A 13,590-nucleotide genomic window follows, 5' to 3' on the forward strand; every position below is an offset into this window, starting at 1 on the left:
GCCCACACAGATGACATCATAGATCTATAGAAATGTAAAAGCATCACCACTGGGTAGCACATCACACCTCACAGAACAGGTGCTTAATAAATGTTTGTTGAATTCCATTGTGATGGCAGATGGATATAGAAGAAAAAATACAGACTTTGGAGTCAGAGAAGCTGGGTTATATACTGGTAAGTAGTAGCTTCCTCTGTTTCTGACCTTGGGGAAATCACTTCCTGCCTCTAAGCCTCAGTTTCCACATTTTTAAAATGAAAGAATTGGATCAGAGTGGTCTCTTGAAGCCCTTCCAATCCCAGATCTTGTGGTCCTATGGTGTGTGGCCAGGAGGCTGATTTACTACAAAAGGAGACAGGCATATTTTCTGGGGCAGGGCAGAGTCAGTGGGAAAAACTGGTTTACAGGTCATAATTTTGTTATCTCTAACCTTCTTCCCCTGGATGTCTCTCTCAGCTTCTTTATGGTTGTCATTACTCTTTTTAGGGGAAGAGGGAGGGCTGTGTGTGTGTGTGTGTGTGTGTGTGTGTGTGTGTGTGTGTGTGATATGGAGTGGAATGGCAAGGGGGATGGTGTTTCCCTAGAAGGTTTTTGCCTCTCATTCCCCACCTCTATAGAACCCCATACCACCTTTTCCCTCTGAGTCTCCATATGCACTCCACGGCACCCCACTGGGTTCTTTAGCACACAATTGGGTACAAGACTGTGTCTGTATGACTCAGTCTTATCTCTGCTCTGGTCCTTTTCATACCTGTTTGTTTTAGCCTTTCCATTTCTGCTGGTCTTTGTCTTTATTTCTACATCTGTGTAGATCTCTATCAATCTATCTCTCTTTCAGACTCCCTTGTCCCTGATGCTCACCCATCAGGTCGTGAGCCCCCAGTTCCAGAGATCCTGCTGGGACACCCAACCTACTGGGGGTAAGAATCGGATTAAGGGATTATGTGTTTCATCAGAAATACATTAGGGACCTCCTGATTTCCCCTCCCCTCACATCCTTCTCTGGCTCCAGAGTTTTCCTTGCTGCTTCCTCACTCACTAACTCTCAATAGCCCAGATTCTCCATCTCTTTCAAGAGGGGCTGAGGTTGGGGACAGGCTGGAACTGGCTCCTGGAGTCTTGGGATGATTTATCGTGGAGGAATTCCTTGATCCTTTCTCTGGAATCTGATTCTGTCCAGGGAATGGGGAAGGGGAATAGATTCTTCCAATATGGTTGGGGCAGGGGCTGCCCCTGAAAGGAGACAAGTCAGGAGTCCCTAGGGAGGGGGAAATGCTATGGACACACAGGAGGGATTAAAACCCCAAAGGAGATTCCCCTACTCACTTCTCCTCTACCAGTTGCTTCTGATATTCCTCATACTCTTCCCGGGTCATGCCTTGAGCTTCAGCCGCCGATTTGTCCCCTTCACCCTTCTCCTCGCCGCCCCCCAGGCCCCCAGCGAGGTTCTTCAGCTGGCCTCCCACCATGGTTTTCACCATGAACGCCATATCTCTCCCCTAACCAGGAGTGGGTGACAGCAGGGGATCTTTAAGAAGCGAGGACTCCGGAGAAAGCGGAGATCCGTTCAACCCTCCAGCGCTTAGAGCGACTTTTCTCCTGTTCTTGCTTATCAGGCTCTAGAGAGTTTCAGCACTGCGTCCCCTGTGGACAGCTCCCACCCCGGGCTAGACCAGAGACCCCAAGTTGGAGTTGGACACAGACTGCCACCGAGTTTGGCCAGCAGTGTCTGATTCAGCCCCTCCCTTCAGTCTTCAAACCTATCTCTCGGCTTTCTCCAATTCTTTAAAGAGGGATGAGGGGGCGTTCTCTGGACTGACGAGACCAGACCACGTGTTCGGCTCCCCCGACACTCCTCCCCTTCCCAAGCTTCATCTAGGGAGTTAAAGGACAGTGGATTAAGGACTGCCTGTGGGGTATCGCACGCGCTACAGCAGTGTGGAAGGGGAGTCTCTGACCTGTGGAAAGAACCCTAGATTTAGAGGCGTGAGACATGGTTTAGAAGGCTGGGTCAGCTACCTGTGTAACCTTGGGCCAATCATTTCACTTTTGTAATTGTTCTTGTTTAGTCAGTCGCTTTTCAGTCGTGTTCGACTCTTTAATGACCCTATTTGGGGTTTCCTTGAGACAAAGGTACTGGAGTGGCTTGCATTTCCTTCTCCAGCTCATTTTACAGATGAGGAAACTGAGGCAAGTGGGGTTAAGCGACTTGTCCAGGGTCACACATTATCTAGGCCAGATTTGCACTCAGAAATGCCAGCACTTTATCCACTACACCACCTTGCTGCCCCATTTCCCCTTTTGGGGACTCAAATTTCCTCTCCTGTTGAGTGGGATGGTTAAGCCAGATGTTCTTCACATCCTTAATTACTGGGATTGGCCACTGGGAAATCTGAGGGATATCAGAAGGCAAGTGGAACTGAGATAGCAGTCCTTTAGGTGGAATTTGTCTAGTCCAAAATTCAACCCAGAGATTAGAATCTAACTCAGCACAGAGCTCACAGTCCAGCCCAGAGGTCACAATCCAGTGCTCATTCCAGAGTCCAGACTAAAGTCTTGAAGCCAAATCACAGAGCTCACAGACCAGACTAAAGTCCAACCTAGAGACCCCGGGCTAGAAGAGGACCCATAAATTCAACCAGCCCAGAGCCCAAAGACCATAAGCTCAATTCAGATGATATTTCCACAATATGTTTTATATGATTGCACATGTATAACCTATATCAGATTACTTTCTATCTTGGGGAGGTGAAAGGGGAGGGAGGAAGAAAAATGTGGAACTCAAAATCTTATTAAAAAAAAACAACTCTATACAACTAAAAAAAAATTATATTTCCTCCATAAAGTTTCCTTAATTCCCAGGGTTGATCAGTAAGCTTCTCACCCCTCCCCTGACAGTGATAGCATTTGGTCTGCAGCCCTCACTTACTTGTCATACATTAAACTGTATTATAGTTTCATATGTGCCATATAATTGGAAGCTTCATGAATGAGGACAAATACTGCATCTTAAATAAACTTCAAAATCTTCCTCTGACTAGAACAGCGCTCTGCATACAGTTAGTTGATGCTTAATAAAGTTGTGATGAATCAAATGCCCGGAGTCCAGCCCACAGCCCAATTCAGAACCTATGTCAGCACTTCACCCTGCCCAGTTCAGATATCATTCATTTGGGGATGTGGTCATTGGGAGAGAGGACTGAGCTTACAGAGCCCAGCCCAGCCAGTGTCCTGGAGAGAGCCAGAGTTCAGATTTCCTATCAAATCCAGAGTCCATAACTCAAATTAGAATCCATAGAGCACAAAACCCAGCTCAACCCAGCCCAGATTTTATTAACTCTGACTCTCTTTTCTCTCTTTCTCCCTAGCCCCTTAGCAAAGGGCAGCAATAGGCAAGAACCTTACATACAGGACAGCAAAGAGAGTAGGAGGCAGGGTCAATAACAGGAAGGAGCCAGAAAATCCAATTGTCATCCTTTCCAGTTACCAGCATGGCTCCCACCAGTCTACTTCTCCACCAGCTGCTCCACAAAGGGTTATTATTGTTGAGGACTCAGCTTCCCCACTATTATCCCAATGCTGCCCCTCCAACTCTCTAGAACCCTATCAACATCTGGCTATACAGATGATGGCATAGCAGGAAATAGGGATTGGACCATAAGGGATTATAGATAAATAGAGAAAAGGACTTCCTGCCAGGTTCCAAACACTAGAACTAGTCACAGAGAAAAGTGGTTGCTTTTTTCATGTGATTATAGGTTTATAAAAGAACTTAGGCATCTAACTCCCCACCCCACCCCCTCATTTTACAGATGAGGAAAATAAGAACCCAGAGAAGTTAAAAGACTTGCCCAAAGTCAGCAAGGAAATAGCAGAGCCAGATTTAAATCCTGGTCCTCTGACGTCAACTCTTGTACTATTATTACTATATTATGCTGTATTTTATTCAAAAGCTTTTTTTTTCAAAAGTTCTCTCTGTCTACCAGATGTTTGTTTGGGATGTTGTTATTCAGTTGCTTTAGTCATGTCTGACTGTTCATGATCCCAATTGGGGTTTTCTTGGCAAAGATAATGGAGGGGTCTGCCATTTCCTTCTCCAGCTTAATTTTACAGATGAGAAAACTGAGGCAAAGAGGGTGAAGTGACTTGCCCAGGGTTACATAGCCAGTAAGTGTCTGAGGCTGGATTTGAACTCAGGTCTACCTGAGTCTAAGCTTGCTGCTCTATCCATTGTACCACTTAGCTGCTTTGGGATGTCAGAGGCATAATTATATAAGGAGATCGGGAGTTCAACTTCATTAATGGTCAAGGTCCATCCCAGCCCCAGGCAGAGGGTTCACAAGGAAATGTCCCTCCAATGACTACATGAAGAATTGTTAGCCAGGCAAGGCACTCAAAACTCTTGCCAAATGTAATGGTCAATGGTTATACCACACAAGGACACAAGCCTCTCTTCTATTAACAGTTGATTGACTGTTTCCAAGAAATCGTGCATTGTAGGAAGGCTTATTCAGGTGTTCCTTGGAAAGTATCAGTTATGTCAAAACAAAATGTATCAATACACAAAAACCCCACAAAATCCAAAGAGGCATATCTCTTAGACAACAGTAGTGCACTGATAATGGAAAGTGAATTGATAAGAAGATGATACATTCCTAAGAGAAACATCCCAGAAGTCAGGGCATATAGGCTCTAGTCCAGGCTGTCTACATTTAATCTGTGCACCAGTTGGATAACCTTGACTGTGGACAAGTCACTTCTCCCTCTGGATCTCAAATATCCCTGATAAAATGGGTGTAACGATCCCTCCCCTTTCTGTGTTACAAGGGTACTGCAGAGGTCAGACGAGATGGAAAAGGTTGGCAAGGCACCAAGACAGTGGAAAAGGTTATGTGACTTTGAGACCTTGCATGAGACCTTGTGCATGTTGCTTCCCTTATATGAAGTCATAAATTGTAATGGAAAGAGTTCTGGGTCTGGATTTAGAGAGAACCTCAGTTCAAATCCTAGCTCTGCCACTATGTATGTGACCACAGTCAAGTCATTTAACCCCTGGATGACAGTTACTTAACCTGTGAAATGAGGAGGTTGGATTAGATGACCCCAAGGTCCTTTCTAGCTCTAAATCTATGACTTTATGTGATAAGATCAGATAATTCCTTGACTTCAGTTTCTTCATCTGCAAAATGGGATAAAAATCTCTACCCTGGATACCAGTCAGGGTTTCTTCAATGATCAAATAAGGGAAGGAATGTAAAAGTGTTTAAGCCACAGTGCACAAACCAGCTCCTCTGGTTATTTATTATTATTATTAAACTGGAGAAGACTCAGTGAACTGCAGCTCTTTTCTATGCCCCCTCCTTGGTTGATCATTTCTGTTCATTTGGGAGGGTCATGGCTTGGGGAATTTCCTAGGTTCCATTCTTAAGCAGAGTTGTCAATACCTCTATTTCTCTCTCTTTCCAAGGGTCTAGGAGTCAAATGCATGGAATAGACTAGTTTTCTGGAAAGTCATTCTCCCCCGCCCCTTTCTGCCCATCTCTCCTATTGCTGATAGCCTCAGGGTCCCATTTGGCAAGGCAGCAGCTGAGAGATGGCGACAGCTTTCAATGATAATCAGACCTCAGCAAGGAAGACGCTACAGGAAGGAAGGGTGGTGGATGGAGGAGAGGCAAAGGAAGAAAAAAAAACCCACCAGATGCTTTTAATGTAGCAGAGGGTTCATCCTGAATTAGTCTTCCAAGGAAACGTGCCCAGGAAGAAAACAGTAAGGAGAGAGAACATATTGAGAGGGGAGGCTAGAGCATACCTAGCCAAATGAGGGCCCTATTTGCCTGTTTGACTGAGGTGGGGAGTTTAGGGATATGTTCTTGGGGTCAGGGAGTCCTGTCTAGGTGTTCTCCGGAACAGCTGTTTTGAGCCAAGGGCCAGGATGAGGAGACTCTTGGAAAAGCATTCCCAGAGGCTCCTGTCAGTCTCCCACCTGTGAACAAGGAGGGAACACAAAATGAGAAGCCATTTGATTGACTACAGCCTCCGCCTCCTCCAAACAAAGATGGACTTGATGGCCTCTGAGCTTCCAGTCAGCTCTAGATCCTTGAAGCCCTGATCCTTCTATGAAACCATACCCCATGGGCTCCTCTACCCCAATGAACAATTTCAATCACATACCACAGCTTCTTCCTATTATCTAACATGCCAATCCAACACTCCACCCCCTACAGAATGATATTCCAGGCCCTTGCTCAAGCTGGTTCAGGCTAATACAGTCACCCCCAACATGCATCCTACCATCCAGCTGTGGGGGGAAGCAGAGAGGGGCCTCACTCTGTTTGGCACATACAATGCTTGTTTCTGCATCTATACCTTTGATTATGGAATGAGAGAATGGAATGCCCTGGAATGGCCTCTGCCTTTTCTTTAATTCAAATCCTTCCAATCCTCCAAGGCTCAGTTCAAGCCTCACCTTCTCCATGATTAGTAGCTCACATTTCCATAAGACCTTACAGTTGATAAAGCACTTGATTCACAATAAGGGTATGAAGTAGGCAGCATAAGTATTATTATTCCCATTGTACAGATGAGGAAGCTGAGGTGAATCACTTGACCAAGGTCACACAGCAGGCTGGTACTGGAGCCTGGGTAATCTGATCCCAAGTCTAATACTCTTTTGATCATACCTCAAACCAGTCTTGGAATTCCCTGAAAGCAAGATCTGTGTTCTTCTTCCTCTTCCTGCCTTCTCCAACACAAAGGCAAGGCTAGGCACACAGAGACACTCGGCAAATATTTGTTGACCTGAGCTGAATTTCACTGATCTCAGCTGAGAGTAGGAATGAGTTTGGAGATGCTGCCATACCCCTACCCTGACCTCATGTAATGAATATAGATCAGCATATGTTAGGAATCTGTCCATGCTCTTTCATTTTTAGAATCAATAGTTCAAAATGCCTCAGAAATTGATTGATGTTTTTTCGCATTCCTGTGCCTTTGCATGTTTTCATCTCTTACAAACTCATCCTTTCCCCAAGCTGAGAGGAAACCCATTCAGATCAACCTCTGAGAAGCTAGGATGGTAGGAAAACTGAAGACCATACCACATGAGGACTGGTTTAAGGGAGATGTTAAGTTTGGAGACTAGAAGACTTAGGAACTTTTTTGAGAGGCAGCCCAGTGGAACAGATAATGGTCTGGTTTATAAGGAAATACTCTCTAATCATTAGAGCTATAGTGAGGTCTCAATTAATGTGAAAAATGAATTCCTTGAAGTGGTTGAATGTATTTGAATTTTCACTATATGAAGTTATTATTATAGAAAATTATGGGCATTGGTCCCAGCTCAAGGGAAATGTGGCACTACTAATTTGAATAATGTGACCACTTCACGGGAATTTCTTATTTGATCTTATCAGGACCTAGGTATATCCTAAACCAGAATGGGCTACCTGGGTGGGTAGTGAGTTCCCTGTCACTAGAAGTGTTCAAGTGAAGGTGTGATGACTGCTTATCTGAGGGGATTTAAGAGAAGATGCCTGCTTTAGTTGAGATTTGGATGAGAGGCTCTATAAGGTCCCTTTAAGTTCTGAAAATCTATGATTCTATAAAGAGGCATCTAGGTGGCTCAATGGCTAGGCTACAGTCAGGAAAACTGAGTTTAAATCTGACTTTAGACACTTACTGGGTAAGTCATTTAGCCTCTGTTTGCTTTAATCCACTGGAAAAGGAAATGGTGACCATACCAGTGTCTTTGCCAAGAAGACTCCACTGAGAGTATCGGCATGCTGTGGTCCATGGGATCATGAAGAATTGGACATGGTTGAAAAACATGATTCTATGAACCTGTGGCTTGGTGAGTGATGAGTGCACCAATTGAGAAATCATGCCAGGGTCAAAAGAAGGATGTAGGTTCTGCTGCCAGTTTCCCCTGTGGTCTAACCATAGTGTCATATATACCTCCCTTGCTCCCATTCAGTAAACTTCAGTACCTTTCTATTATCTCTAGGATCAAATAGAAAAATATATTTAGCAATCAAATGAGATATTTGTGAAATGCTTAACACAGGTGTCTGGCACATGGTAGGTGCTTAATAAATGCTTGCTCCCTCCCCTTCACAACATGGCAGCCTCCCGCCTTTCCAGTCTTTTTAACTTTATTCCCCCCATGTATTCTGAAATCCCGTGACATTGACCTCCTTGCTGTGCCTTGCACTCTGGCTTTAGATTCTGGGGCATCTTTACTCTGCTTATCTTTGTTCTCATGCCTTGAATACTTTCCTTGCTCCTCTGGGACTTGGCTTTCTTGGCTTCCTTCAAGTCCCAGCTAGAATTCATCTGGTACTAAGTAAGAGCTTATCTTCATCCCTCTAAATGCCAGTGTCTTCTTTCCCAGACTAGCCCCCAGTTTATCCCGTTCGTGGCTTGTTTGTGCACAGACGTCCGTGTGTTGTCTCCTCCATCAGACTGTGAGCTTTTTGATAGCCATTCTTTATATCCCTAGAATTGAACTCAGTGCCTGGCACACAGTATGCTCTTCATAAATGCCTGTTGATTGTTGGAAAATACATCAAGAGCTCTGTTACTAAGTTGTGTGTGAGCTTGGCAAGTTACTGACTGGGCCTCAGTATCCCTATCTGTACAATGAATGCTCATCCTTTGCCTTTCTTCAAAAGGCTTTTTCCAAGATTGGATAAGTTTCGGTTTCTTGAAGAAGAGAGTCTGCTGCATAGAAAGAAAGGTCTTGGTCACCCACCTGAAGAGCAGACAGTAAAAGGCACAGCCAGTTTGGAGCAGAAGAAAGAGCAGGAAGATGCCACGGGATAGGCACGGGACCCTCCCTGGCCCAGCACGGGAACAGGAGGCCTTGGCTGCATGTTTCTGCAGGGGGAGAATTTGAGAATTTATTTTCAGCTCCTCATGCAGAATCCAGAGGTGGGGGTGAGGAGGGACTCCTGTTGGAAGGAGATCTACACCCCCACAGCTTGGGAAGTCCTAACCCCCAATCTGAGGCAAATTCAATACCTTTCAAAAAACACTTGGCCTCTACCAAGTGATAATGAGTGGTAAAAAGCCTCCTGCTAGTCCCCAGTGTCCATGGGAGAAACAGGGTTTCATCTGAGTGGCTGGGTATAGCTTGGGGGCCTGGGGATATGAGGTAGAAGATAAAGAGGAGAGAGGAGAAAGTGGAGAAGGAGACAACCAGCCAGAGACAGAAAGAAATGGAAAGGGAAAGAGATGGGTAGAGAGAGAGACAGGAGAGGGAGTGTGAGAGTGAGTGAGAGAGTGAGAGAGACAGAGACAGAGACAGAGAGATGAAGGGAGGGGGATAGCTAGACAGAGGTAGAGGAGATTAAGAGAGAGGGAAACAGAGACATACAGAGATAGAGGAGAGAGGGGAAAAGAAAGGAAGAGGGAGAGATAGACAGCCAGCCACAAGAATCTCCAGAGATGAGAAAATATATGCAATGTGAGGCAGAGAATGTATCCAAAGAGGTGGAAATAGAGCCCCAGATCCTACAGAGAAAAGGTTAACAGAGATTGAGGGTGAAAGGGAGGAAAAATACTGTGCATACATTCAGAAATAGGTTAAGACTGAGGAGAAGGAAAAACACAGGGCCAATAGATGGAGTCAGAAAGGGATACAGATGCACACGAACATGATGGATACATAGACGGAGATACACATAGAAACAAACGTATACACACATGCACATAGAAAAGCAGGAAGATGACCCCTCCCCCCGACAGGAAAGAGGTGAGAAAAGGTAGGATCTATGCATAAAGTAACACTCTCAGAGAATCTGAGGGGAAAGTCTGATGGAGAGAATTAGAGAAGGGGAAGGGGGCAACCTAAATTCCATCCCAGCCCCTATTCCCCACCCCCACCCCACCTTATGGCCTCACCGGCAGGTGGAGCAAACTTTCTACATCTCTTTGCAGCAGGGTCAAAGTGTGATGCAGCTCTTGGAAGTGATGCTCTGTGCCCACAGGCAGGTAGAAAGCCTTAGCCTTGGAGGTGATGAGGGCAGCAGCAGCCCTATATCCCAGTGGGGACAAGAAAGGAAGGGAGGCAGACCCTGTGGCCGTCCCTGCTTCCTCCTAACCCTTGTCTCCCAGGCCACCGCACCACCCAACAGAGCCTCCATGGAGAATGGAGTGGGATGGAGAGAGAGGTCTCACAATGACCCCAAAACTTCAGGGAAGGGGAGGAGGAGGCTCCATCCTTATGTCCCTTAGCCTCCAGATCTGCTCCTGGTCCCCAGTCCTACAATCACAGATGGTCTAAGTTGGAAAGGGATCATCTTCTAGTCCAACTTCCTCATTTTATAGAGGAGGAACGTCAAGCCCAGAGAAGGCAAATAACTTACTAACAGTTGTTGTTGTTGAATCATTTGTCCGACTCTTCATGACCCCATCTGGGGGTTTCTGGGCAAACATACTGGAGTGGTTTGTTATTTCCTTCTCCACCTCATTTCACAGATGAAGAAAATGAGGCAGACAGGGTTAAGTGACTTGCCCAGGGTCACATAGCTAATATGTTGTAATGGGAATGCAAATTTGGAAGATCTTCCCTGCCCCTAGGTTAAAGTGCACCTGAAGCCTAGGGTGGGAGGCTTGTTTTTCAGTAGATACTTTTTGATTGGCCAGTGGGTCAATAAGGTTGTTACATTCTCTGAGCCAGGAGAAGGCTATATAAGCCCTGATGTGTAGCTTTGTTTTGGGACTCACTTTGAGAAGTGTTCTGTGATTTGATGTGGATTCTGGGAAGCCGTTGTCTGGAGCCCCCCCGCCCCGGCTTTGAAAAACCCAGATGTTGACTGGGTATGGATGTAATGGTTGGACAGTTTGAAATCTGTCTACTAGATCTGTTTCTGTCTTGATAATTCTGCCTGTGTACTTTGAAGTTCGGGGTGCTGACCTTTTTCCCCTGAACAAGGTAAACGATATATGTCTGACTGATTAAAGTAAGCTTGTTAACCCATTTTGAGTTGCTTTCCTTTAACAAAGCAGATCCAAGAACCTGTATGGGCAGCAAACCCTGAGGACACGCTTGGGGTGCTTGCTGCTACATATGTGTCTGAGGTGGGATTTGAACTCAGGAAGATGAGTCTTTTTGATTTCAGGCCTGGCACTGTATCCACTACACTGTGTTCACCTAGCTGCCAATAGTCACATAGCTAGCTAATGGTGGAGCCTGGGTCAAAGCCAAATGTCCTGGCTCCAGGTCTAGTTCTCTCTCCATTTCTGTATTTAGGACTATGGGATCATGAATGTAGACCTGAGAGGGCCCTTAAAAGGACATCAGTCCAACCCTCTTGTTTTGCAGACTAGGAAACCAAGGCCCAGGGAGATGAAGCCTTTGGCTCAAGGTCCCAAGGTTTTAAGTTGGAGAGCAGGGAACTGATTCCAGGTCCCCTGACTCCAAATCTGGTATGTTTTCCATTCTCCATGTTGGACCTGCAAAGACTAGTCTTTCATCCACTTGACTTTCTCCATCCTCAACACATATTGCAACTCCTCTATTATCTGAGAGAATCAGTGATCAAAAAAATTCAGGTCAAATTGGTGATGGACCTTTCTGGATTCAGTTTGGCTGGCCCTGTTAACAGGCCCCTCTAGCATCCCTAGGGGCAGCTAGGTGGCACCATAGTGCACAAAGCTCTGGGCCTGGAGTCAGAAAGACTCCTCTTCCTGAGTTCAGATCTGGTCTCAGACACTCACTACCTGTATGACCCTGGGCAAGTCACTTAACCCTGCTTGCCTCAGTTTCCTCATCTGTAAAATGAGCTGGAGAAGGAATGGGAAACCACTCCTGTATCTTTGCCAAGAAAACCTCAAATGGAGTTACAAAGAATCAAACATGGCTGAAACGACCCAACTTGCATCCCTTCCCAGGACCATGCCCTCAGATGGTGAGTCATATGAGTTATGTCTTCAAATGTGAGCTAGGGAAAGGATTTCTGGTCTATTGAAGAATCACTCCAAGAAAGTGGAATGCTGTGAAATCATTACGATTGAGCTTAGACCCAAAGAAGAGGTATGAGGTAAGGAACTATGGGTGTGAAATGCTACAAATAATACTGAATTTGACTGAACTGTTGGTGAGCTTTTACTGAAACTGATTTTCTTCTTTTTAAGCCTTTGTTGTAACCCTAAATGCCTCTCACTCTGCCCTCTATTCAATGCCTACCTCACCCTACCTGGCCAGTGTGCCCTTCCCCCAAACCTGAAGACTGCTCACTGCTCTTCCCTCCTCCCTCTCCCTTTACCAGCCTTCCCCTGTGCCATCTGGCACGTACTGACTACCCACACACTGCCCCCCTCTCCCCTTGCCTGCCACATACAGGCAAGGAGGAGGAAAGGATAACCATGTCAGGCTGACATTTCCCCTGGAGACCCTCAGGCATCAGCGCCTGGGTTAGGGAATCCCTATGTTCTGGGCCTCATTACCAAGGCTGTACCCTTGTTGGGTTTCTCTCTCTAGATTCATGGGGAGGGAAGAATATCTGCTCATCTGTCCACAGGGAGATTGTTGGTTCCATGTCTTGGGATGGGAGCATGCTGTGTGTGGTTATAAATCCCATCGTGCCCCTCAGGGGTCCAAGCTGCCAGAAACCTAGCCCAGCTGAGGGGCCTCAGCATGCTTCTGGGGAAAGGTGGGAAACAGGAGGATTCCCTGGAATCAGGCCAGGGCCAGAGGCAGCTTGGGGAGAGGAGATGGGGTGGAGGAAGTACACATGATTGGGCACACATATCATCTGGGAGTCTCTGCTTGGCACATACTCTCCTTGCCTTTCATGCTGCTGCCACGTGAAGAATAAGGGGAGAAAAGATCCCCCTCCCAAATAGGGAACAGGGAAGAGACTGATTCTTTCCCATCAGCAGAGTCTTATATAGAACAGTAGTGGCCTGGCAGGAGGCAGAAGGGTAGGGGAAGTGTGTCACTGAAAGCCCTGCCTCAGGCCACTGAGGGCCCTTACATTGGCCATCCCCAGTCCACCCAGGACTTCTGTTTGTGCTCCCTAATCAAGTCTGCCCTCCCCAGACTAGGCTCTCAACTCTGGAGCTTTCTAAGCTTGTCACTGCCTTTCCTCCACCTTCTCCCACGCTTTCTACTATTTCCAAAGAGACAATGACCTCATCAGATATCCTAATCCTAGATCAGAGATGCCTGAGGATCACTGATCCTCCAGCAGAGGCCAATTGGTGCATGGGGCTGGGAGACCGGGGAAAAGCTATCTCTGCAACTGTGTGGCCTCAGGTGGGCAAGTCTCCTTTCCCTCCTGAGGTGAGGGGAGGGGTTGGTTTACTTCTCTAAGTCTCTTCCACCTCTAACATCCAATCTAACCCTATGAAACCACTTCATTTTTTCTGAGCTTGGTTCCCTTCCTGTAATGGGAATGCAAATTTGGAAGATCTTCCCTGCCCCTAGGCTAAAGTGCACCTGAAGCCTGGGGTGGGAGGCTTGTTTTTCAGTAGGTACTTTTTGATTGGCCAGTGGGTCCAAAAGGTTGTTATATTCTCTGAGCCAGGAGAAGGCTACATGAGCCCTGATGTGTAGCTTTGTTTTGGGGGCTCACTTTGAGAAGTGTT

The 13,590-nt window shown here is 46.2% G+C and overlaps 1 protein-coding gene across 1 annotated transcript in view; it reads right to left on the reverse strand.

Moving 5' to 3' along the window:
- Window positions 1-1,785: 1,785 nt before the first annotated feature.
- Window positions 1,786-13,590, reverse strand: part of LMAN1L (lectin, mannose binding 1 like) — a 47,924-nt gene continuing 36,119 nt past the window's right edge. The window contains exons 12-13 of the mRNA XM_069071190.1: window positions 9,901-10,033; window positions 1,786-1,875 (exon numbers count right to left, since the gene is read on the reverse strand). Of these exons, the coding sequence (XP_068927291.1) occupies window positions 1,786-1,875; window positions 9,901-10,033 (223 nt within the window). The remainder of the gene's footprint in view (window positions 1,876-9,900; window positions 10,034-13,590) is intronic.

This window comes from Petaurus breviceps, unplaced genomic scaffold, assembly GCF_028583685.1.
Source record: "Petaurus breviceps papuanus isolate PSGF00001 unplaced genomic scaffold, PetGlider_PUasm1.0 90825, whole genome shotgun sequence".
Classification (NCBI taxonomy): domain Eukaryota; kingdom Metazoa; phylum Chordata; class Mammalia; order Diprotodontia; family Petauridae; genus Petaurus; species Petaurus breviceps.